This window comes from Lipophrys pholis (assembly GCF_963383615.2).
Source record: "Lipophrys pholis genome assembly, chromosome: 9".
NCBI lineage: Eukaryota > Metazoa > Chordata > Actinopteri > Blenniiformes > Blenniidae > Lipophrys > Lipophrys pholis.
Window position 1 is genome coordinate 7,701,465 of NC_137639.1, and position 26,746 is coordinate 7,728,210.

Sequence of the window (26,746 nt, forward strand, 5' to 3'; positions counted from 1 at the left end):
ATAAAACAAGCCAATAAAAGTTTCAATAGCAAAAGGAATAAAAGCCAAACCAATTAAGTTAGGTAAAAAAAACAACTTTCCATATCTCAATGGCCTTGTTTACACAACATTTTCCAGTGAAAACAAAAACCTTTCTTTGGGTTTTGGGTGCCTGTTGACACAACAACGGTGCTGGGAGCCACTGAAAATGTAACTTTTTGAAAACACTATGGCCACCATCATTAATGTGTATTTATGTGTCATGTGTTTTGTTGTATTACAAAAACAAACCAACATGTCAACTCATGGGCCTGACGTGCTAACGACGTCGTCTTCAGCGTTTTTGGAGTTTTCCGTGTAAACGGAATGTCATTCTCAAAACGCCGCGACGCATTTTCGCTTGAAACATCACATAAGCAGAACCTTAGTGTCTTGGACGGGGGGGGGGGGGCACCTAAAAGCAGGGAGGTTTTTTTTGTTTGCGTGAAGTTATAGAAGATCTGAGCAGACGTCCAGCTTTAGAAATAAAATACATCTCTGGCGGTGTGAGACTGTGTAGTCCTTTGTTTGCATTTAGATACACATTGTGTGGCGAGTGTAAAGAATCGTGTGTGATGTGCGCTTCCCTTTGCGTCTTTGTTCACACGCTTGCAGCTGAATTATGATTTATTTATTTTCAATTTTTTTTAGTTGCCAGAAAGAAAAGTGTTTGCGTGGTCCTACCTGTTCAGTACAAAGAAGCGTTTTTTTTTTTGGGGGGGGGGGGGTTAGATTTGGCACCGGTCCTTCCAAACGCAGTGCCATGTGGGTGTGTCGCGAGGAAAAGTTGTTACAGACCGTCAGCTGGTGGACTTTGGTGAATCTTCCCCCTCATTTGTCCTGAGTTCATTATTAATTTTCTCTTCCTGCTTTTCTTATCCAACCCTTCTTTTCTCACCCTCTTTTCTTTTTTCATAATACATTTAATTTGCTCTCAGAGGACAAGCGGATGGAGTGTATAGTAAACACTCTGAATAAATCATGTTTGAGCCCGTTTTTGGGGGGGGGTGGGGGGGGTGGGTTGGTAGGTGGGTGGTGGTGGGAGTGTATCAGGACTACTGTTGATTTTAATCCCCAGGAGGTGTAGTGGAGGCTTTGCTTGTTGTAAACGGACCCAAGCGCAGCCCTGTTATCCGCAGTTTAATCTGCCCACTGGGGGCCGGAGAGGGAGCGAGAGGGAGCGAGGTCGGGGGCGGGTTTGTGGGTTACCCGGGTGAGGAGGCGGCGGGGGTGGAGGGGGGGTGTCCCTGGCTCGTGCAGAGGTGAGAGGGGCGACTGGTCTGGGTTTTTTACTCCCCCTCAATTAGACTCCTCAGCAGCAGATAAGGCCCTGCTGGGGTGTTTCCTTCTTCTAATGAAGCTGGATTTAATGGCAGTGGTCCTGGAAAAAGTGGCTCCATGAACATTCCTACCCGTCTTATTATAAATACAACGCTAACGTCTGCCGTGTTGTACGAGCTCGTGATACAACCTCTCCGACCGCAGTCGGTTTCCATCCTTTTTTTTTTTTTTTTGAAATAAACAACAGTATGTATAATCCTGGACTAACGCTTCACGCCCTGAGCGGACTCTCCGATTATGATATTGATATTTGCTTTCCGAAGAGTTTTCAGGCTCCGGAGGAGTTTCAGTCCATGAATGATTGAAAGGGTTGAATATCAACGTTAACACTTACGTCTCACTTCTACACATGTCCAATAAAAAATACATACCGACAGTCTGCTGTTGGATTTAGAGCTTAATAACATTGAAAAGCACAAAAAACATAAATAGGCAGCTTTTTGCCCCCCCCCCCCCCATATTTTTTTCTTTATATATCCCACTCCCCAGGTTCACCTCTTCTCCACACATACACACACACACACACCTGAAGAGGCCGTACAAACATAAGGAAACCTGCATTACAAATTACCGCACATCATAGAAATTGTGCAGCCAGCTTTTTAAAATACCAGCGCTGCCAGTGAGGCGCTTTGTAATTTATCCCTTCACGGCTGTTAGCCGCGCGGCGCAACGGTGATTTATTTGGTTTAAGAGAAGTTTTGTTTAGAGAGATAATGAGCAGGACTTCTCTTTAATGATTTAACACGGAGCGGTGGAAAGAGAAGAGAGAGAGAGGGAAGGAGGGGGGGAGGAGAGTAAAGGGGAGGGGGGGCAAAAAGCACATATATTTTTCATATCTTTAACTGCACTGCAGAGAGCGAAAGAAGGAGAGAAAGAGCGAGAGAGATGCATTAGCAAGAGAAGCTAACAGCCTTTAACAAGCGGGCATTTTTGATTCATTCTCGCTCGCCGGTGTAAAAACAAGACTTCCTCACCTCCTCGTAACACAGCGTAAATTTTTGTGCGTCTTATGTATTTCATTTGAAAATGCTCCTCTGGACGTGCGGAGAGCAATCCCCTCTCATTTCCTTCCCCCCCCTTTCAGCCCATAAAGTGAGCCGTGTTTGTGCTGATGCCACACAACGTTTCTGAAAAGTGCCACTTCTGTTACCCCCGTGTTCTCTTCTTACACCTCCACCCCCCCCCCCTTCTACCCCCCCCCCCTTTTTTTTTCTCCCCATCCTGATGCCAAATACAACATTATTCTCTCTTGTTCAGCATTTTCAAGTTTCTTCTCTCACTTAGGGTTTAAATCCTAAATTAAAGCAGTTAATTAGAAAATATAATGAAGCTGAGTAGCATAATATGCAAACAGTGCGATGACGCTCAGAGCTGGGGGGCTGCCGTTAACGCTCAAACTGCCACCGGCGCATAACGATGATGATATCAATAATAGATTACTTCATCAATCGTTGTTCTCTTGAAGATGGAAATGCGCTGTTGGGAAGGGACTGAATTTTTATTTTTTCATTATTCAAATTTTTTTTGTTTTTTCTTCTTTTTTTTTTTGTTTTACCCCCCTCCCTCTTCCGCCTTTCTCTCCGTTCCTGTAGCTCGAAAATGTCTGTTTCATCTCACATTAGGGCGCGCTCGGCATAAGTGCAGGTGGAACTTGCTCTCCCTCTAAATGATCCTTTAATGGAACAGTGTGCACTGGAGCCGGGAACTCTATGGGGCGCTGCCACTGTCGATGAGAACTTCGCCTCAATCAATCCGTCAAGCCCCATCACCTGCCTCAGCAGATGATCCAAAAAAAAAAAAAAAAAACCTTTCGGAGGAGGCAGAGCGGGCTTTTTATGTTCCTCCGATAAGACAAGGGGACATGCAAATGCAGACACACACACACGCACACACACCCACACACACACACACACACACACACACACACACACACACACACACACACACACAGGAGTGAGAGGTGTCTATTTCGCTGAGAGTCTCGACGTTGATCAGTCGTCAGAGAAACACTTTGCCTCTCTTTCATTCTTATCAAGCTTGTCTTAGAATAGATCAAGTGCTTGCTGTGCTCAATCAATTCTGATGTCTTATACATACCCCCCCCCCCCCCCCCAATACAAAGCTTTCCAACTAGCGGTTCAACCGGAGCCTCGTCCTGCTCTGACGTCTGCTCAGTCTACATTTCTGTGTCGGTCTCCTAGTGTTTTTTGTCAAATCAAGACCAAAGATCGAGGTCTGCAGCCTTTCTTCGGCCCGGTTTACACGACAAAGTTTCATATGGAAACATATTTTTGGCTATTTCGTTTCATAAAGGTTTCGCGTTTACGTGGCGACGTTTTGGAAACAATGTCTGTTTACACAGAAATGACAGAAACGTTGAAAAATATGTCATTTACATGTTGGGCCACTATTGGATGCTGTTTGTTTTTGTAATGAAACCACCTACACACACTTTTGTGTTATAAACATTAACAATGGCCAGTACGCAAACATTCGTATGGACAGACGATGAAGTTGCTATTACAGGTGACCCTCAACTCTAAAACTACCCAGTGCCAGAGGAATTCGGACTGGGAGTCGTGACACTCTGGAGGCCACCGTTGTTGTTAATGTACAGAAGAACTATTAACTACAGTCGGGGTGCAGTAGCAGCATTTTGGAAAAGTTGTCTTTTCCCCGTTTCCATGAAGACGGAGCTGGAGCGTTTATGAAAAGTTGCATTGCCCCACATTGACACAGAGACAGAGCCTTTTCAAAAAGTTGTCTTTTTCCAGGTTTCCATGGAGACGGAGTCTGAGCTTTTTTTTTCAAAGAATTCCACCTTGGAAGCAGTTTTCAAAAAGCGTCGTTGTCCTGTGCACAGACAACCAAAATGCAATAAAAGTTTTCTGTTTTCACTTGAAAACGTTGTCGTGTAAATGGAGCCTTGATTTTCGCTGAGTTATAATGTCTTCATTGTTCACATTAGAACTTTTGGAGACAATCGACAACTCACATTCTTGATGAGGTTCCAGTTCGTAGAACTTAAAGGATGGCCAAAAGACAAAACCAACAAAAGTTCTGCATTTTCACCTGAAACAAACCGGGATTTAGAGGCAGAATTATTATAAAAAAAGAATTTCAAGTACTTCTCTCATGTTTGTGAGGTTATGAGGTATTTCCATACCTGCATCTCTTATAAGCCAAAGCAATATTGTCTTTCTGCATCCATCAGGCTCCCATCAGCTTCTGCTTATCGCTCCACTTTAACCAGCTGCTCCGTCATTATTCCCAATATCTCCCTTCCTCACCTCCTGTTGGCTTCTCTCTCTTCAACCTTCCATCACCATCTCTCTCCACATCTGCAAGTTTGACACCACATTTAGTTCTGGTCCCCCCCCCCCCCTCAGCCCACCGCCACAGGCCCGCCTGGAGAACATCCATTAAACTCAGCCTGCCACAAACCCAGCTGAACCTCCTCCTTGACGTGCGCCTGTCTGTCTCTCTTGTCGGCGAGGCAGTCGCTCCGTCTGTCAATAAATGTCTCATCTCCCGACGTCTTGTTCCTGTCTGTTTGTGTGTCTGTGCGAGGCGTCGGCAGCTGTCTCGGCGCTCCGGGGTTGCTGTCAGCCAAGTGTTGGTTTCTGTTCTTCTGTCAGTTCACCTGCCTGTCAGAGCTGCTCAGATTAGACATGTCAACTTACCTCCAGGTTTTTCTCTTTCTCCGGGACGGGTTTCTAAAATGAAAAAAAATAAATAAATGAATAAGTAAACAAAGTCGGAACTGCGTTGTTGTTCAAACTGAAGAGTGAATTAGTTCAGGTTTCATGATGCAGAACTCCGTCTTTAAAGGTAAGCCGAGTATGTGGGGCAGCGCACCGTTGACATTGCCTGATTATTTGTGATACCGTCACAAACGTATAGGATCCTTAATCATCTCGGCGTACTAAAAATGGAAATGCGCGTAGTGGGAGGGGAAAACAATAATATAGAAAGTCAGAAATGGGCTGGAAAAAAAAACTGTGGGAGTACAGCGGAGAGATGGATGAGGACGAGGTCGCGCGGAGATGAGGGGTGGGAGCAAGTGAAGGGAGATGAAGGAAGGTGAGATGGAGGGAGGAGGAGGAGGAGGAGGAGGAGGAGATGGAGGTTGCAGAGGGGAGCTACCTGCTGCTGATGGCAGTCAGAGTCAGTGAAGGATGGAGGGCGATCCAGCTGTGACATTAAAGCAGCAGGTGGAGGCCATCATTAGGACTGGCACAGGAGTGCTGGCTGAGCCCGCACACACTCATTTCTTTGGGGCTCAGCGGACCACTGCAGAGCTTGTGTGTGTGTGTGTGTGTGTGTGTGTGTGTGTGTGTGTGTGTGTGTGTGTGTGTGTGTGTGTGTGTGTGTGTGTGTGTGTGTGTGTGTGTGTGTGTGTGTGTGTGTGTGTGTGTGTGTGTGTGTGTGTGTGTGTGTGTGTGTGTGTGTGTGTTAGCTGAAGCATAGTCCCATAACTTCAGAGCTCACCCCCACCGCCCCGTTTCATCTCCTCCTTCCCAACGGACCCGCTCCTCCTCCACGAGTTTGCCGGGCCGCTTCGCCCGGTGAGGGTTGAGCAGCTCCTACATCTGGTGGCTCCTCATAATGGCCTTTGCGGTTCCCTTTCTTTTTTTTTTCACACCCAACACAATGTTGCATAGGCCTGTCGGACTTTCATTTCTCATTGTTTCGATTCTCCAGCACTGTGGCGCCACTCCGCTCTTTTGGAAGCCATAAAGAGCAGAAATGTCGAAATCAAAGAGAACGTTAAGACTTTTGTGTCTTGTAAAGACTTACGGGCAAAACCTTAAGAATCCAGCTGGAAAAACTTCAGAAAATGACGCAGTTCAGTGCGACAGGGTCGACGTGGACATGATATTACAGACTGTTGTGCATCACAATACGAGTTCATCATGATGTGGCTGTAGTGGTCCTCCGGGGCGGTACGTGTGAGGTCTGGACCCATCGTCATCAACACGGTTGAGCTCCTGTGTTGGGAAGAGCGACACGTCGTGGTTTTTTGTCTGAGAGCAAGAAAAGTCGACCAAATCGAAATGCGGCGTGCCATTGCTATTTGATCTGATATTTTCATGGCCAAACTCACAGGGATGTCGTATAGTTGCTGTTTTTTGTAAAACTTCTCACAAAAAAATGGCTCTGGAATCAGTCACACTCTCCAACGATTTACCCAAACTGTGTGCAGAAAAGGAAAAGACGAGTCCTACGAAGTACTTTGGTCAAAGCCACGTACAGATGATGCCCCTTATGTCATCGTGCTCAGTGGTCGTGGAAACATGATGCTCTGACAAGTATTTGGGTCCAAAAAACAAAAGTAGGTGTGAGTGCCAAGCAAAGCAACTACCAATGTAATGTAATGGTCCACTTCGAATACACACCCTGGTCCACACACACTGGTGTGAAAGGATTCATATAGAGAGCAAATCTTTCCTTTGAAAAAAATGACTCACCTGACACCTTTGAATGTCCTCCATCACTTTTCGATCAACATGTTCAAGACTCGGCCTCAAGAAACCAACTGAAAGAAACTCCAGCGAAAGTTTAAGAAAGTATCTGTGACCTGCCTCCGTCGCAGCATGGCTTGTGCATGCCTGTTGGGAGTGGGTGTATTTGCAGGCGTGGTGGTGGGGTATGGTGGGTGTGGGCTACGGTACATCTAAGCCGAGTCTCGCTGGCGGCCCTTTCTTAGATCTCCCGTTGCTTCCGGACCTGTAGACGGGCCTCTCCAGGAACACCATTAGGCAAATGAAGTTGTTTGTATCAAATATTGACATGTTATCTCTTCATCGTCAGGCGGCGGGAGGGGAGGAAAAAGAGAAAGATTGTAACTGTGGGTAATTGAGCCGTGTCTCCCCTGCTTATCGGTAAAGCTCCGGCACGTCACGGACCTAACGAGCTGTGGCGCGCCGATTAGTCTGAAGGGAAAGTCGAACGTGAAACACCAGAGCCTTCGTCTTTCTTTCTCTTTCTCTCTCTCTCTATCTTTTTTTTTATTTTTTTTTTCCTCTACTCCCCATATCTGCAATGGATATTATGAGCCTCCCTGGAGGGCAGAGGCACAGCCTTATTAGTTCAATTCATGGGGGGGGGGGAGAGAATTGATATGGATGAATGGCATGTTAAAGTATCCCTTTGTTACAATAACCATCAAGGCTTGATGGTTGGGGCTGATGATGCAGCCCAAGGCAGCGGGACGACAAGCTGAGGCCTTGACCTGGATGGCAGAAGACGCGCACACACCAAGGGCAGGGGGCTGATTACACACTGCCTTAAACAAATGGATTTGCCCCTTTAACATTTAGATATGGGATCTTCCTCTGTGTTGTGTGGGTGTGTGTGTGTGTGTGTGTGTGTGTGTGTATCCCTGAGAGATTAGCTACTTGTGGATGTCTGTTTGTAAGCAAGGACTGCCATTTGTCTGTATTGGTAACAGTGTGTGTGTATGCGCTGCCTGTATTTTATCTTTGCATTATCAATATTGTGTTTCTGATAATCGCGTACCGAATGAAGAATTGTGAATGTGCTAAGCATAACCATTTGTGTTTGTAGTCAGTTTGCAATTTTTATTTGGATGCTGTTATCGTGCATCGTTTCCCAATCTGTGTGTGTGTGTGTGTGTGTGTGTGTGTGTGTGTGTGTGTGTGCGTGCCAGGTGCCTCCACAGGGCATTAACCATCTTGCACTAATGCCACTCTGAGAATAAACTGGCTAAAAAAGAAAAAAAAGAGAGAAAGAAAAGAAAAAGAGGGGGGAGCGAGATGAGAATCTCACAACATGCCAGTTTGATTTGTACCCCTCGCTATCAAAGAATGCTAATTAAAATCATATTTTGCATATGTCTTGTCTTTCATGCGCATATGCAAATCGCCCCTGTTGCCTTTCAGCACTCTGTAATTAGGTTTATGAAGGACAGCTGTAATACATAATTAACAGAAATGTTTGCAAGCTCTTTTTTTTTTTTTTTTCCTTCTTCACCCCCTCCTCCTTCTCCTCCACGTCTAAACACGACGACTTAAACAGGCACTCGTGAAGTGTTCCAAGGCCGCGCTTTTCTCTCAAATGTATTGATTAATTCTTTCACAGCCCGTCCCTCCTTTCCCCCACCTCTTTTTTCCTTTCCGAAACATCTTAATTATGCTGTTTGTTTATTTATAGACGATGCCGTCAGTCAGGGGCTGCTGCTGCTGCTGCTGCTGCTGCTGCTGCTGTTGTTTCCGACGGGGTCCAAAGAAGCTCAGCATTTTGATCTTTGCCAGTCGCCCTCCCTGATTGCAGTGTACAAGACGCAGCCACTCGCTCGCTCCCAGTTTAACTGCGAGGCAGCGTTGTGGACGGGCGGACGGATCGGGAGAAACGTAGAGTGATGATAACGAGGCAAAACAGTGGAACATGTTTGAATATTTATGTGGTGGTGTGAGTTAGATTCGGGCCTCGGGGCAGTTTAGGAGGGAGGGTCTCGTCGATGACGGACGGGGGCTTCGGGGGCCGCGATGGGATTGAGGACACTGGCGTGTGTGTGTGTGTGTGTGTGTGTGTGTGTGTGTGTGTGTGTGTGTGTGTGTGTCCAGACGTCAGGGCGGAGTGGGGGCAGTAGCTGCCACAGACTCACATAAATGGTGAAATAATTATGCCTCATGATAGACTGACTGATGAAGTTAGAAGGAGAACTTCAGAAAAAAGGCACAGACGGGATCGCCGAAGAGAAAACGGCATAATGATCTACTTGGAAGCGGGAGAGGTGAAAACATCCAGGGAGGGAGGGAGGGAGGAATGAGGAGGAGGAGGAGGAGGAGGAGGCGGTGACGGTGCCAGCCGCATGACTGTCGCTTTCAGCTCCCTCGGCCTCTTTTCATGTAGCTCCATGTTCGGCCCCTCAGATGTGGTCATTGTCTCTCAGTCGCACAATAATGGGAAGTGATGGGTGCTAAATGAAAAGGCCGGGGGATGAAAACACTGCTGAAGCAGCTTGGATGTCAGAGTAGTTAGTCCTGTCATCCGTTCATTATGTTTTCATATGCTGTTTTGGAGACGCGGTAAACTCGTGCCTTCAACAACGTCGGGTTGTTGCGGTCGCTGTCAGTCGGCGGGACCTGGGTGTGTCCGTGCGCGACATGCGCAAGCACGTACACGTCGCGTTGGCCGCGGTTCCGCTTAAAGAAACTTTTCCCTCTTCTCGTGTCGCGACGTTTCATTTAAGTTCATCTGCTCAGCTGCTTCACAGAATGATGCTTGACCCCCAAAAAAACTGTTTAGCTTTAGTGGAAACTCGTGCTTTTGTTTACGTATTTTTTTCCTGACAAAAAACGGTCGAGAAAAAGTCCAGGAATGTTAGGAGAGTGAGAGAGAGAGAGGCTGGTGTTGGATCACGTTCTAACCGTTGGAGAGCAAAGGACAGGCATTGGAGAGTTCTTCATATTAAATCGTATCAAAATAAATAATCGAAGCAAAGACATTATATCTGTTTATTTTACAGCTCGGTGTAAAAACAATAACAGGAAACCAGAAAATCAATCGATATTATTTGATTGTCTTTTATTGCATAAACAAGTTGTTTACTAGAATAATACAAAACGTATAACAGTCGAGGGGTTCGGCGTATCTTTACGCATTCAAATACAATTTAAAAAAGGGAATATTTAGTGGTTCCTGTACTAATTTGTGGAAAGAGCTTATACAAACACGAAAACTTTATTTTACAGCTTCTTTTCAAAATTGACTTTTGTGCAAATCAAAGAACAGAAAAACAGTGATTCCTCCAGAAAACCACAAGGTGGCAGTGTTGAAATCTATCCACAGGGATTTCTTTTAGAGAAGAAGTCAATGATACTGGAAGTCAGGTAATCCCAGTCTCAGGGTCACTGTAGTTGTACTTTCCTTGGAGAAAAAAAACAAAACAAAACAAAACACACATTAGCTTCGTACTCGTGTGGTGGAGCTGAAATGGTAAAAAAAAAAACATCATGGAAGCACGTCTTGCCAGGGTCCTGCAACAATGTTTTAAATCAGACTTAGTGTCTGTTTATATGACAACGTTTTTAAGTGAAAATGTAACTTTTTGAAAATGGCTCCTGTGGTGGAACTTTTCAAAAACAGTCCGACTCTGTGTAAATGGCGCAAAAACTCGACCTTTCTTCAGGCTGCTACTGTGCATGCGCACCACGGCCGTTGTATACAGTTCTTCTGCAAGTGCGTGATTATGGACAGTAACAACAAAGTTTTTCCTCCAGAGAGTCATGACTCTCAGTCCATATTCTCCGGGGACTTGGTAGTTTTATACTTGAAAGTCACCGGTAATAATCTGTATACTTGCTATTGTTAATATTTATAGCGTAATGTTCTCTGCGTGCATGTTTGCCTCACCCCCCCCCCCAAAAAAAAACCAACAGTGCCAACTAGTGGCCTGACATGCTAACTACATTGTTAAACTTTGTTTTTAAAACGTTGCCATGTGAATGCAAAACTTTTCTGAAACGAAAATGCAAAAAATAACATGTAAAGAGACTTAATTCTGACCTCAAGCTTGTGACTCAGAAAACCGAGCTTTGTGGACAACTCAAACACGCCATTACTTAGTGGCTAACTAAGCACATATACATGCAAAAAGAATGTCAAAATGGAAATATTAGTCGATAATTCAGTGTTATTTTTTGACCTGGTTTATTTCAGTTTCAACCTCTAGTATAGTTTGATTGTGCTCAAGTGATCTGTTTGTTTTTCTCAGATGGGCCTTCGTGATGAAGAAACACCTCAGCACCCACCTGCTGGGAAAACACGGAGTCGGACAGCGCAAAGAGAGGTAAACACAACATCTTTTGCGTTTGGGGGGGATTTGTCACAGACTGCAAGGCACACAATAGACTCTGCACGTGTTTGACTTTCAGAAAACCTCAAAAAAATGTAAAAATCAAAAACCTGGTTAAAAATAATTCTGGAGCCTGACTGTCAAGTGCTTGTTTTCTGGAGACGAGAGGAAGAGATGTAGGGGGCAATTAATTCCAAAGAATCCTGGGGATGAGTGCTATGACATCCGTGGAGGTCTGCAAGCTTTTAAAGCAAAAAAAAATTAAAAAAATCCCTCACTAGTTAAATTTCAAGTTAAATATAACTTGAGATCCTCCCTTTTCCCCTAATGAGTTAAATGGCTTTCACTCATTCTGTCTGCCTGCCTCTTTTGCTCGCATCCCTTTTTTCTGTCAAACTTTATCTGGCTCCCTCCCTCATCTCGCGTTCTGCTCTCCCTCTTGAATTAAGGATGAATGATGTTTCTTTTAGCGTTTTTTTTTTTTTTTTTGGGGGGGGGGGGGGGGGGGGTGGGGGGGGGGTCTGTGCGTGCGAGTGTGTGCTTCCGTGTTTGTGTAATGTCTCCCGCTTGGCCCTGTCTATCAGAAACAGAGCCCTGCTGTCAGCCTGCTTGTGTGTGTGTGTGTGTGTGTGTGTGTGTGTGTGTGTGTGTGTGTGTGTGTGTGTGTGTGTGTGTGTGTGTGTGTGTGTGTGTGTGTGTGTGTGTGTGTGTGTGTGTGTGTGTGTGTGTGTGTGAAAGAAAGATGAGGAGATGAAGTTGTGAAGCCCCCCCCCCGGCCCTGACAAGCCAAAATGAGACGTTAAACACCTCTCAATCTGTCAGCCGGGCCGCTAAAATAGAAACAGACCCGCTTTTTCATTACTCCGCAACCAAATTGATACTTTTGACAACACGCGGTATTAGATATGACAAGTGGCTTCAGATATGGGAGTAAGCAGCCCGACCAGATGCCTCTCCATCTCTCAGACGTTATCAAGTAAATTCCTACTGTCAGCTGTTCATCTGGATTAGATGGAAACAAATCCTCATATCCTCAACTGCATCAAGGCCCCCCGTTTTCTTTTTTTGTTTTTTGTTATTGTAACCTTTATTTATCCGAGAACTGCTGACAGAGCCGGGTAACATTATACTGCACACTCACAGTTCACGTGGTCGCTGCAACCACAAGTCTGTTGATGGTCGCCGCCTGAACCTGCGACCTCTGGCAGCCGGCAGTCCGATCAGTTCAAGTCCATTAGAGAGTGACGAATGAAAGAATTAGACAACGAACAGGGGCGGGAAAAGATATCGTTTCTATTATAAGCTGCCATCGTGGGAACAAATCTCGTGCCACTGGGAAATTAAATATTAGAAACAAGTTTGAATGATTTTATAGCAGAATCTGGCATCAAATTGAATCAAATCAGTAAATGTGAAACTTTGAATCTGAAATGAATATTCTGTGAAACTTGCATTGAATCCTTACGGAGAGAATAGTTTAAAATCTTTTTTTAAAAATGGAATTATGGTAAGAATTCAGTTTTCCTTCACATGGAGGAAGGAAGAGGAGCTCACGTTTGTTACTTTCTTTGAACATTTAAACTAGGGATGTCCCGATCACACTTTTTTGCCCCCGATACCGATCCGATTTATCGGCCGATACCGATACTTTCCCGATCCGATACTCACATTGCTATTGCAAATATACTCAATAGTCTATTTTTGGAGCGACTAAGATGTCTGAAGCTAAAAGCACTATTGGCAGAAGCTTTGTTTACCTAGAAATTATTGTAAAACTCACTTATTGAATCAAAACTCTTCTCTTTCTCTTTAGTTGTTGTTGTAAACTGAGGGTACATCCACACGAGGAAAAAACAATCTTTTTTCTCCCTGGCCTGCTTCCAAAAGACCATCCACACCTCACTATGAACACGACTCAACACGAGGCTTCGGGCATGTAGTACACATGCCGGGCCTTTAGGGGCGCTGTGACTCACCAAACACAATAAAAAAGCAGAAGAAGACAGACCACATAGAAATTTAGAAGTAGACTCCTACACATAAACACATAAACCACTATATGTAACTCTAGTTTTATAGGTCTATGGCCCCGCTCCGCCTGCTTCTAGCTTCTGCAGCTCGACCGGAGCTTGTCGTCCCTGATTGTTGTGGTTATTAGGTGATGTTGTGGACCGCGTTCTTTTTTTTTTTTTTTTTTGGTCAGCGGGGTGATCGGCTGGATTTGCCGATCCCCGATCACTCACAAATCACTAATATCGGCCCCGATCCGATATCTACCGATCAGATCGGGACATCCCTAGTTTAAACGTTGTTAAAGTCGGATGTGGGACTTTTGGAGAAATTTGTTTTAGTTACATGGCGCTGGCTCGAGCTTTCATATAGAAAATCTGCTGACACGTAAATATTAAATTGTTTGCCTCACTGTTTTATTGGATAGGGGAAGAAAAAGTCAAATCTTTGAGGACCCTGATGTCAACACAATACAACTGAGACTGAGATTCAGACACTGAGTTTAAGTATTGTGCAGTTTCATATCATGTTATTTAAACTTGTGTGTGACTTTCAGTTTCTTATGTATTTCTGTTTGTTGCTTTATGTTTGAGATGAGGACCGGAGAGGATTCTAGTCAAACTTACTGTCAATACTTCAACGTTTACAAGAACAAAGGATTGAAACTAAAACATCAAACACTGATCACAGTAAATGTAATAAAAAGTATATATATATATACATACGTTAAGTGACGCTTTAGATTATAAAGGATACAGGTTGTTATTGTTGAAATGGAATCTAAAACTGAAAAGTAGAATTATTCAACATAATGACGCAAAGACACTTTCTTCCCACTTTGAGCCAATTGACAGGTAACATTTCACTGTAATCCAGTTATTATCAGCTGAAGAGACAGTTTGACTCTCTGCTAATCTTTTTAATCCTTTAAAATTATAGAAATTCTTATATTTTTGAGCTCATTTTGCAAGAAATGTTGTTAAAGAACTGTGAAGGAGAGACTTGGAGTTTCTTTCCATTAAATATAAAACGAATTATCTGTTGAAGTCAGTGTACATCTCAAATGATTTAATCTGTGATGTTTTAATATGATGAAATATTGATTCAATATTATTTATATATTTCAGTCATATAGCACCAATAACATCAATTATCCATTGTAAACTTTTAAATTTATAGCATTCTTCAACTTCTACAAAACTGTCATTTTATGTTCTCACACAAAAAATGAGAAACTAAATGATTAGTAAGTAATTACTTTATTTTGAAGGATCCTGGTAACAAAATAAAACATAAGTAGGTTTGCAGTTGAGCTGTTATAACCTCAACTATTGATCAGTTGGTCTGAAAATTAATTCCAATGATGTTAGCACACACACACACACACACACACACACACACACACACACACACACACACACACACACACACACACACACACACACACACACACACACACACACACACACACACCAGATTGTAGCTCATTTAGTTACCCAGTTAATCTTGAGAAATAAAATAAAAAAAGAAACAGTTTTAGCGAAAAACTTTGGAAAAAAGCACCAAATTTAGTTGAAAAGCATTTTTGCACTTTTTAAAATAACAAGGACGACTCCTGCATTTAATTGACCGGCTAATTAAAAAAAATCTGCATTTATTCCTGCATTACTTTTCTTTCTTTTTTTTTTTCTTTTTTTTTTTTTTTGTTTCCTGCTCATTGCCTTTTTCCCACTGAATGTGTCAACAAAGCCAAGGTCATAGAAAACAAACACACACACACACACACACACACACACACACACACACACACACACACACACACACACACACACACACACACACACACACACACACACACACACACACACACACACACACACACACACACACGCACAGAAGGGAAACATGTTCACCCTGTGCAGGTAAGACGGCTTCATCAATATAAAGTCATAGAAGTTATATAAGTGTTGTTTATGTTCATACACAGTGTCCAAACCTCCATGACAACGTCCGTCTTTTATCTCGAGTTTTCTCTCGCTGGTCTTATTGCATTCCTTCACACACATTAAAATAAGTGCAGACACAGACATGTGCGCACACACACACACACACACACACACACAGACACACACACACACACACACACACGCACACACACTGGCAGTACGCGCAGCGAGAGGGAGGACAGCCACAAGGTTTGTTCTATTTAAACCTGTAAAACACGGTGTCATCATTTTTCTGACAGTCCTGCAGACAGAATTTATCTCATCATTAATTAACCATCATATTTCCAACACAGTGCAGCTTAATTAGCACAAGGTCATTGGGGAGGGCTTATTAAGTGGAACAAATTTGGGCGAGTGGAAGACAGAGAGGAGGCAGAGGACGGAGGGCGGGGAAGAGAGGGGAGATGAGAGAGAGCGATGGGATGACGGAGGGAGGGAGAGAAAGAGAGTGGAGGAAGTGTGTGTGTGTGTGTGTGCGTGTGTCTGTGTGTCTGTGTGTGTGTGTGGTTTTGGTTCGACTCGACAGTGCTGCCTCAGTGATTGATAACTGCACTGGTTTTGAAAGCCCAGACCCGCAGACTGGGACGGTAGCTGAGAGAGAGAATAAGGATGGGGAATCGTGTGTGTGTGTGTTGTGTGTGTGGCGCGGGGGGGGGGATCTGAACCGGCAACTGGGGACCAGTCAGGGAGGGGCCGAGCGGGTTGAGAGGCAATGGGGGTTGCTGGGGGGAGCCAATTGCAAACATATGCTGGCTGGCAGGCGGTGGAGAGATGGATTGCAGTGGGACAGTGTCAGAGAGGCAGTTTCATCACCATCTCCACGGCCCCTGTTCACCAGGTATTTTTAGCACACTGGGGAGATCTGTTAGTCAAAGGAAGACAAGAAGAAGAGGAGGAGGAGGAGGAGGAGGAAGAGACCTGACTAGCCGTACTGTAGGCTACACCGGGCTCCACTTAGCCAAATCCGTCTGGGAGCTCAAAGTTATTTTGGGTGGGTGTGTGTGAGGCGGACGGATATGGATCCCGGTTTAATCAGTCATCCCGACCTGGTCTTAAGACGTCACGCAGGTAAACTGAGCCGAGGCGAGATTTCCTCAAGCGTGTCGAACACGTATAAGCGCTCCCTATTCATGAATAAACATCGAAGGTAAGTGCAGGGAGAAGAGAGGAAGCCCAGGAGACCCGAGGGGTGTTGAACTCAGTCCTCATGCAAATATACAGATTTTCTCTTGTGTGTTGTGGCGCTGAAATGACAAAACAAAAGTACAGGAGGGAATAGGAGAACTGATAAAGAGAGCATTTAACTTTCTCCTCCATGGAAAATCAAACACAACAAGAACAACATATATTAATAAAGTCTTTTGTCTTTCACAACGTGTTTTACCAAAAAGCATTGAATCAGGATGAATCATGGTTTTTACCGTTGTTTCAGGTACAGAAGTCCTGATTTACAGTCAGAAACACTTTTAGCTTCAAGAAACTGTTCAAGAGGCGTTCAAGGACAGCTTGGAGAATTGGAAAACTTCATGAGAACTTCAAGGCTCATGTCATAAATTGACGAGTTGTGGCTTTTGTCAACCAAACTTGGGAAATTTAACACTTTTGACTAAATTTAGAAGAAAAAAAAAATGTAATGCCCATCAAACACATTTTACCCAGTGCCATGATAACATTTAAATTCAAACCTTTAAGTTTTCCTTTCCAGTGGCTCAGAGTGTACGTGATGAAGATATCTATATTTTAACAAAAAACAATGACTACGATCTCAAAATAAAGCCATTTTTAATGGAACCTCCTGATGCAACATACAGTGAAATATCCCCAAAACGTCTCCTGTAGTTGTTGCATCATGCATGTTTCTCACAAACTCACCATGACAGCAGGGCTTTGAGGCTCGTTTGGTATCAACAAGGTAGATGAATTTCATGGCAGCATCGCTGATATCTCAGCTCGGGTCTCAGTGTTGTGTTGCTGAAGAACTTTGTTTAAAAAAAATCTATGTTTTCTTTTAAATCTTTACTGTTCGCTTAGTGATTTGGCCAAAATGAAGCCTCTTTTGGGACGGTTTTGGTCCCCGCGCCTTATGTTTGACACCCCCGATCTAACTTCACTATCAAAATTTGATTTATTCACTAAAGTTGGACATGCATCTCAAAAAGATGAAAGTACTTTTTTCACATAGAAAATAAAACCAAATCCAAAACACGTGGTTTGAGAAAAGTCAGAAAAAGTTAACACAAAGTTATATCATGGTAAACCTATCCTAACAAACTGAGGTCTTGTTTTATGGCTGTACAAGAAAAACAAAAGAGAAACTTTGAGATGAACTGGACTGAATTTGATCATTGAGTAGACTCCAGCGGACCAGATTCTTAATTTAAAGTGTTTGATCCAGACATACTGCATTTTCACATTTTATTGCATTTAAAATATATCTGTTAATATTCCACAGTTTGTGATTGAATATTGTCGGTCTGAGATGTCATCAGAAATTATATTTACAATGAGCACTCTCTCTAACTGTGGGAGCACAACCTTGTTGTTTGTTTCTCGAGGTTTTTCTATAAACGAAGACATTTATAATAAGTTTATCCTCTATAAAGATATCTGTATGTGTATCAGGCCTTTTTACGTCCGGTGACATTATTTTAGGCCTGAGAAGGTTAATGTCAGGTTTAAATTAGAATAGAATCTTTAGTAAAAGAACAAATTTTACATGAAAGAGAACATTCGGTGTTAAAACCAAACTTAATGGCAATAAATTTACATTTCTTGTTGACCTTATGGAGGAGAAATATTAAGATGTGAATCTGTTTGATCTTATATTAAATTGAATCTAAGTTACAGTGTATGTTGTTTATATAAGTAGTTTTTTTTTATTTAATGTGCACGTTTCACTCAATAGAAGCTTGATCTACACTTACCTCATTCTGATCCATTGTAGTGTGAGTTACATCCTTTGGACAGAAATACTCTCCAGAGGCACACGTCACATTTTGACGGCGGTAAAGTTTTTGCATAGTGTCTCAATGTATATATATTCAGATTAATCAAATGTTTTGATTTTCAGTGGAAATAAGAGTATCTGGATGTTATTGTGTATAGTTCAGGAGTGTCAAACACATTTTAGTTTTAGTTCATTTTAGTTAAATTTCACTTCCAATGAGCCGGACGGTTAAAATAGTGCCATGATAGCCTTTAAATTTCAACTTAAAATTTTTCCTATGCTGTGGCGCAGAGTATACTTGATGGAAATGTCGATATTTTCACAAAACAGATGACTACAATCGCAACATAAAGGTAATTTTAATGAAGCCTTCTGGTGCAAAATGCAGTGACATACCCCCCCCCCCCCCCAAAAAACTGTTTTTTAACAAACTCACCCTGACAGCACGGCTTTGAGGCTATTGCTCGTTTGCTCACACTGATCTCAAGGCCTCGGTGTCGTGTTGTGTCCGCCACTCTTAAGACATTTGTTAAATAAAGAAAGTGTTTTCGACACACACAATTTGCTTGGTGGGCGGATTGGAGCCTCTCGCAGGCCGGTTTTGGCTCACGGGCCTCATGTTTGACACACATCGTGACGACCTTTCAGTTTTCTAAACTTTTCTCACCACTTTTTATTGTTTCTCTGAACATTTGGGTTGAATGTCTGTGTTTATTTATGTTCACATCACCTGCGTACGCTACCAAAAAGAGCGAAATATGAAATAAAAAGGCATTGTGTGTTAGTTAAAAAGCTGTAGCACTTATAAGTACCAATAATACTGCAATAGAGCATGTGGGTACTTCGAATGACACGTTGCATTTCGAGCATTGGATGGTGGTCTCGTGCAAATGGTCCAAAAATGATTACGTTTTCATCTAGATGGGAATCCACATGAATAAAATAGAAACGGGTCCACGTTACTTGCAGAGAGCAATTCAGATGCTAAAGTCAGATTCGTGCCTAAAAAAAAAGAATAAATCATCAGTAGTAGCCAAATACAGCACTTCCCTTTGGCCATAAACCTGCAGATGGTCTTTGAACGTGACATAACCACTCGGAGGAAAGGAGGGACGACCACGTTAAAGTCAACGTGATTGTTTCCGTACGAGTCTCGTAATCAGGTCACAGCGTCTAGTTGCTCCTCTCACTCGTGGCTGTAGCGGGCAGCTGGAGCTCGCCACTCAGGTCCGACTTCACATGAAAGGCTAATATTAGCCCCTCATATTGTTGGAACCCCCAGCGGGGGGGAGAAAAAAAAAAACAGGCAGATGAGTCGGAGGGGAGGAAGGGTTTGATGGCAGACTCCAACTATCTGACAGGTTTTGGGTGAGAGAAAGAGAGAGAGAGAAAGAGGAAGGGCGAGCGAGATCCAGCTGAACTGCGAGAAAGTGACACAACTAGGTCTCCGTCTCAGTCACACCACCACTCCTCACTGCAGGCACCGAGCGGAGACGAGGGGCTTTTTGTCCTTTTATCTGCCTGCGTGGTTGTGTGTGTGTGTGTGTGTGTGTGTGTGTGTGTGTGTGTGTGTGTGTGTGTGTGTGTGTGTGTGTGTGTGTGTGCGCGTGCATACATACACACACACACACACCCCCCCCAAAAAAAAGGTTTTTATCGTAACATTTTGCTTCACGGCTCGAAATCATAATAAGAAAGTTGTTTCGTTTACTGTCACCCACTTGTAATATCACACTTTGTGGAATTATCTCCTATTCATCACTGCATTTTCATCTGAACGCGTAATCTCTTTTATTCCGTTAATGAACGTGGGGTGTGAGCCAGACTAGTTGGGGGAGGGAAAAAAAAAAAAAAAAGTAATAAAAATACTGCAAAGTCTCCAGAATCGGTAAAAACGTCCACGCTGGTTTGGTTTTATTGAATTTGATTGAGCGTTGCACATCAAAACTGTTAATGTCACAGGAGAACAATAGAGTCGTCCTGATTGTAAAACGGAGGCTGGAATACAGAGAGGTTACAGTCGTCCTCTCTCAGCGGGCGGCGTTCAGAATAAGAGCCCCCGAGGAGCCACGTGGAGAAAACGTCACGTTTGGAGTCGGTAATGAAGAACGAGCGTCTTATTCTCAATACTTCCTATATGAAGAGGTGACATTTGTTCTTGTGAGATGAACAAGTTTCCCCACAGACTTTGATTAATATCAACATTTTTTATAATTTAGGATGTTTGACTACATCATGCTGAATTATGTCTTTATTATTGTCATGGTGGAAATGATTTAAAATCGGTCTGTCGTAGTGGGATCAGCTCCAGCACACTGCGACCCCAAGATGGATAAACTCTTGTCAGAGAAGGATGAATGTGTAAACCTGGAGGATCAGATGCTTTAAAATGGCTCAGAGCTTTTGGAAATAAATCTAAATTTAAATCGGGGGTGCCAAACGTAAGGCACGCGGGCCAAAAACCAGCCCACAAGAGGCTCCGATCGGGCCAAACCACCAACGGGATTCTAAAAACTTCCAAAGAAAGCATTGATTTTTAAGGGTGGGTGTGTAAAAACAAACACTTCACTGTATTTTGCATCATTAAAATTGGCTTATTTATTGAGATGGCAAACAATGGTTTTGCTAGTAAATATTCAGATTCGGAAAACTAAATAGAGTTTAATCATGTAAACTCTGCGCCACAACAAAGAAACGTTTTAAAGCATAGATTTAAAGTTAGTAGTTATTGTGGCACCTTTTTATATCTTACAACTCTAAAAGTATGTCGTTGTAAATTGTGATGTTTTTTTACCTACATACGTTTTTACACACTACAAGTTATACCATTTTATTGAATTACTTGTAACTTTTTCTACCAGTATCCTGAAAAGAATAATAAATTTAAAAAAAACTAATCCTAAAGAGAAAATAGTAAGAAATCAGATGGAAAGTTGGTAAATATAGTAAAAATAAAATAAATGTAGAAGAAACTGTCCAAAAAGTAACCAAAGACTTAAAAAAAACAAGCTTGAAATAAGTTTGACTAAAATTTAAATCAATATTCTTGTTCTTCTTTTATTAACCTTTGTAGTTGTTCATTAATACATAAAAAAAAAAAAAAGTAAATATCAGTCCCTGTTTTCTGCATGTCTCTTGTCACAATGATAATATTCAGTGATCTTTGCCGTTGTTAGATCTAACTTTCAGATCCTTCGATATGGTCGGCAAAACGTGCGGACAGCCCGAATCCGACGCCTCTCAGTTTGTGAGGCGCCCGCGGCTAAACCAACACTCCTTCCAAACAAAGGGGGCGGGGCCTGGGAGCGTGACTGACAGCGGCGACCTTGACTCAATTGCTCGTAATTAGTTCTTTAAAAAACGGGGCGCCAAACGACAACCGACCTGTCTCACGCAGCTGTTTTCATAGGTAATTGTTAAAACGCCTGCCATTTTCACGCCTGTAATAATAAACTCCTCCGACTAATACACTCATCACTCTTCAGACGGGAGCGCTGACGACTCAAAAGAAAGATCTGTTTGTCTTTAGGCAGGCTGGTGGCGTTGTGCATTGGGGGTGGGGTGGGCGGGGGGTGAAAGGCACACAGTCACTTTTAGTGTTTTGGGAGAATTTCTAAGCGTAAGTGCAGTTGCTGTATTTTTTTTATTTTTTTTTTCTTCTCTCTCACTCCTTACAGTATTTGTGAGCCAAGTGAGCGGGCGCTTAAAAATCCCTTTCGAAGAAAGCAAACCAGGTGAAAAGGCATGAACGCAGAGCCAGAAATAACTAGCATGATGCATGCAGCGCAGGTGTGATGACTCACAAAACCACGGCGGGGATATTCAGAGCATCCGTTATTACGTGAGTGCAGTGAGAAGGTGCTCCGGAGAGGACAGACCTTCATTTTGGTTTGAAGCTACATGGAGTTTTTACATTTTCTAAAAAAGTTTGGCATGAAAAATAAACTCAATGAGCAGAGCCTTTTTTTTTTTTTTTTTTTTTAAACTTGCATTTTTTATTATTATTTTTTGCTTAAGGTAAATAACTATTACATTGTACATGTAAATAGTACAACTTGATGAAGGGAATGATATGACTGGGACTGTGAGGCCGTTGTCCAACATTATTGTTTCAACAGAATCATGACATGACCCCGGTGTCGAGTAAAAATAGCACATTGACTAATCAATAAAGAATGATGAGCTCTTATAGCTTTGCTGTGTGCCGTGCTGCAGGAATATCAAACTTAGGCCCCATTTAGGCGATATTATTTAAGTGAAAATCGGATAGAATAGCATAGAAGTACTTTATTAATCCCAGAGGGAAGTTCCGTAACCAATGGACGTAGCTGCCACATGCAAGGCACTCTATCCATCCACTGGGAGCAGTTTGGGATGCAGAAACTCTGGGGAATTGAACCTGTAACCTTAGCATCGAGCCACATCTCGACCAATCTCCAGCATTTGACCCATCCTAGAGATGAGGAGCGGCGAGCTGCCGTCGCGGCGCTCGGTGAGCGGAACCCCTCGGCTTTGGGAAGTAAAACCAGCGAATCCACGTCTCTGACCTCTGGACCGCCGCAGATCAAAACACAAAACCTCCGTTTTGTTTTGAGAGTCTGTTAATGCAACAACGTGGAACTTTTTGATAATGCTCCCAATCCATCTCCATGGAAACGGGAGGGGACGCAGCTTTTTGAAAAAGTTTGGGCACCGTCTCCATGTTGACGGCGGAAACACTGCTACGGTGTATACACATGACGGCCGTAGTAAATAGTTCTTCTACGCATAAGTGAGTAGATGAAGAATAACACCATGTTTGAGTGTCGTGACTCCATCGTCACCCAGAAAAGAAATCTAACTTGGTTGTTTGTCCTACAAATGTCCGTCGTTAATGTTCATGGCGTATCGTTCTCTGCGCACATGTTGTTTCATTGCAAAAAGGAACAACGGCACCCACTCGTGGCCCAACATGAAAACTACCTCGTTTTCAAAACGTTGTGGTGTGAACTTGAAACGTTTCTGAAGCAAACATGCTAACATGCTAACCAATCAGCATAACACCATATTCATTGTGTCGCAAACTACTGTCACTTTATCCTCGTGTCACGTTTCAAAGAACAACATTAAAGGTGGAGTGTGTGAGATTTAAGCAATGTCATTTTTGTGCATAAAGGCCACTTCATACTCCATAAGAACAAGACAAAAGTTCGGCAGTGCGGGGTCCTGCCGAACCAAATGACGTCATTTCCTTCTTCCAGCTCCCCAGAGCCGATGAAATTTGTTTCGGCTGTGCCAACCGCCCTGGCCGAACTATGTGGGAGCCGCACTGCCGAAACTTCTGCACTGCCGAGTGCTGCGCATGCGTTCCAGTTCCAGTTCGCTCATGACTATCAGTCATATTTTAATCATATTTAACTTGTAACATCGCTACTGTACGAGCGCTGCAGCTCGTTAAAATGTCGGACTGCAGGCTTTTACATGATGCACCTGAACGCATCACGAAAAGCTGTCAGCTCCTGCAGTTAAAACCGGACCAACATGGCGCTCGGACAAAAACTCTCTCTTTTATGACTGAAAAAGTTCAGAGAAATGTATTTCTGAAAGCACTGGAGGTGAGAAATAAACTGCAGTTGAAAAGTATAAACGCCGCTTCACAGACATGTGGCTGCTGTGAGGGGGCGTGGCCTCCGACTTTGGCAGCTTCTTATCGGAGTATGAACAGTCGTGCTGAAAAAGCTTTTTTTTCAGCAGCTGGCTGACGTCACTGCCGAATTTTCTTCTTGTTCGTATGGGTTCAAAAAGGGAGTATGCAGGGGCCTTTAGGTGGCACTAGTGAGTTAGTGTCGTCCACACTTCAACTAATGCTGCGTTTACTAATCAGTCTACAGTTTGTTATTGAGCTGGGAAAAGGCTAAATACTGGATTTACATGACAGGAAAGTCTGAGGTTAGCACGTTAACTTCATTACCAGTGTCTAGTGGATAACAGATCAATGGGATCATATCATAATTATCTTTCTTGAGAAGTTTCCGCACCCATGTGTGATAATCGGACTTTAACTAAAAGCATAACGGTGACATAACTTACATTTTACATACTGCAACAGTGATGAATATGTAATTCAGTCAAACAAATCGAATCTATATTGGTATTTTGTATGTAAATGCCAGAAGTTTCTGCTTCTTTAATGAATGTATTTAAAGCTATTTCTTACGCTACAAACCGTATTTTGGGTTTTAAAAAAATATTTAAAATCACGTGAACACATCAGCACAGAGCGGCCCGCGGCCTGTATCGTCCCACATCGGTTTCCACGTGTTCACATGACGGCACTGACACATACGCCGCCGCCACGGCCGGTCGCAATCGCCACCGTGCCAGGGCCCGGGCACGGCCGAGCGGGCATCTGGCTCCGCTGCGCCGGGCTCTGGGCTCGCTGCCGCGTCCCAGCATGCCGTACAGCGCGGCCATATTGCCCCGGCACAGAAGGGGCCGAGACCGACCAGGCTGGACGGGGGGAGCGGGGGCGGAAGAGCCCTGCCTGGAGCCAGCGTGGCGGCAATATGGAGCACACGGAGCAGGCAGGGGTCAAGTCACACACACAAAAAACCCCACCAGCCAGTGTGTGTGTGTGTGTGCGTTGGTGCGAGGGGGGAAAAAAGAAGAGTTATCAGTGTGATAGGGAGATAAAAAGTAGATAAAGACAACCCCTAATTCATTAGAATAAATCCTTTCCCTTAATTATTGATAATGAATCTGCTCTTTAATCTTTCTCTTTCTTCTTCCTCTTATCTGCCTGTGTCAGCACTTTGTCTCTCTGGCTTGGTGTTGGGTGGTAAGGCCTAGTTTTCAGCCACCCAAGGGCAGCAGTCAATAACATCCTGTGCTGCTAGTACAGTAAGCAGCGACGTGAGCGAGCCAAATATTCACTTGAATGAATATTTAAATCCCTTCAGAATGTGCGATTCTTGTTTAATAAGAAGAAACTGGAGGCTGGGAACCGAAGCAGAATACCAACATGAAAGCTGACCAGCGGGAAAAAAACCAGCACTTGTTATTGCACAGAACAAGTGAGTATAGGATAGATTTAGCAAAAAGAAAACGCATCTCCCCAGAGGTCCGTGCAGCCCACCCTGAGCCGGCGCGGGCCTGCCAAGCCCTCTTTGACGACCCTTGCTTCACCTTTTTGTGTTTGCTGGCTGCTTGTTTGAACTGGAGCCAGCGGACAGCGCCTCCCCTGTTTACCCTACTCAATATTTCATGGCGAGTGAACACTCGCAGAATGAGGGATCGCGTTAATATTGCTGTTAAAATTAAGCGATAATTAAAATTTGTTAGTTTAAAAGCCATCGCAGTCTATAAAAGTTTGATTACTGGAAAATTAGGTGCATTAAGTTTTTATGGGTTGGCCCGTGCTATCGCTTGGGAACCATTTTTATGCACTTGTCATGGGCATATGGCGCAAGATTGGGAGCGTGTGTGCGCGCGTGTGTGTGTGTGTGTGTGTGTTTGTGGGTTTTCGGATGTGAGGGAGGAATCCTTCCAAAAGCTGACACAGTGTAATGCTAAAATCTCCCTCTGTGTGGTCTTACTAATCATCAGGGGGACAAAATGCCAATTGTAAATCTGCGTAGAGAGGTCAGAGGTCACACACACCTGAGCTGCTTTATGGTCATCTCATTTGGCCCGTGATTTTCACATCCGCAGCCGCATTGTTGTGGGACAGGGTGCGGCGGGGTCCCGCCGCCTCCGATCACTAATAATAATGTTAAGTTAGCAGCCGACAGCTCGTCCCAGAGTCGGCGGCGACTCGTCAGAGTGACCTTGACTCACCGTATAAATCCGGTCTCTCCGTAACATCACCTCCAGCTCCGGCGGTCCGTCCCAGCTTCCCCCTAAGTTTCTCTCCCCCTCGGAATGATGTCATGAAGTCCAAGTGACATTACTCAAGCCGACAAGATGAGAGAGTGCGCCCGGGTTCACCTTCGTATTCATTTCACATCCCGTGGCACGAAACCAGGCGCTTCCACAGCGCCGCGATCGCGCGGCTAACTGTTGACAGTGGTTGGACATTATGCACCGCGGGACGCTGGGAGGGAAAGAAAAAAAAAAAAACTGGGCTGCTGCCAGACGCTTTTTCTTCTCTATTGAAACATCAGACTGTCATGGCAGAAATGGATGTTGCCAGGCATCACTAATGAACCAATTAATCAATGAATTAGCTGAGCAGCGATTAAATTAATGCGCGCTGGACGGGCAAGCGGCAGTCGTGGATATATCCTGGGGAAGGTGATTAACGCACACACGGAATAGGCAGCGATCAACAAGGCCGCCATTAACTTGGACAACTTCCTGAACTTTTCTCTTTTCTGCTAAATATGGAACAGCTTAATTCATTTCCCCTCGCGTGGATGACAGAAGTATTATCATATTTCCCCGGCGCGGCTGAGCGCTCGGTGCTCCGTGCTGCGGATGTGTTCGCTGAAAAGATCGTCGTTTGGATCGAAATGTTGCCATTTGTTGTTTGTTTTGTGTTTTGTTTTTTTTTCCATTGTCACAGTATTTTAAATCCACTATAGCCAAAGGGACGCTTGTACACTCGGTTATAGATGAAAT

At 43.7% G+C, this 26,746-nt stretch overlaps 1 protein-coding gene across 1 annotated transcript in view; it reads left to right on the plus strand.

Moving 5' to 3' along the window:
- The window catches only part of znf407 (zinc finger protein 407), a 201,737-nt gene that overhangs the window by 70,747 nt on the left and 104,244 nt on the right, over window positions 1-26,746 (plus strand). Inside the window, 1 exon segment of the mRNA XM_080470713.1 lies at window positions 11,105-11,179. Coding sequence (XP_080326839.1) covers window positions 11,105-11,179 — 75 coding nt within the window.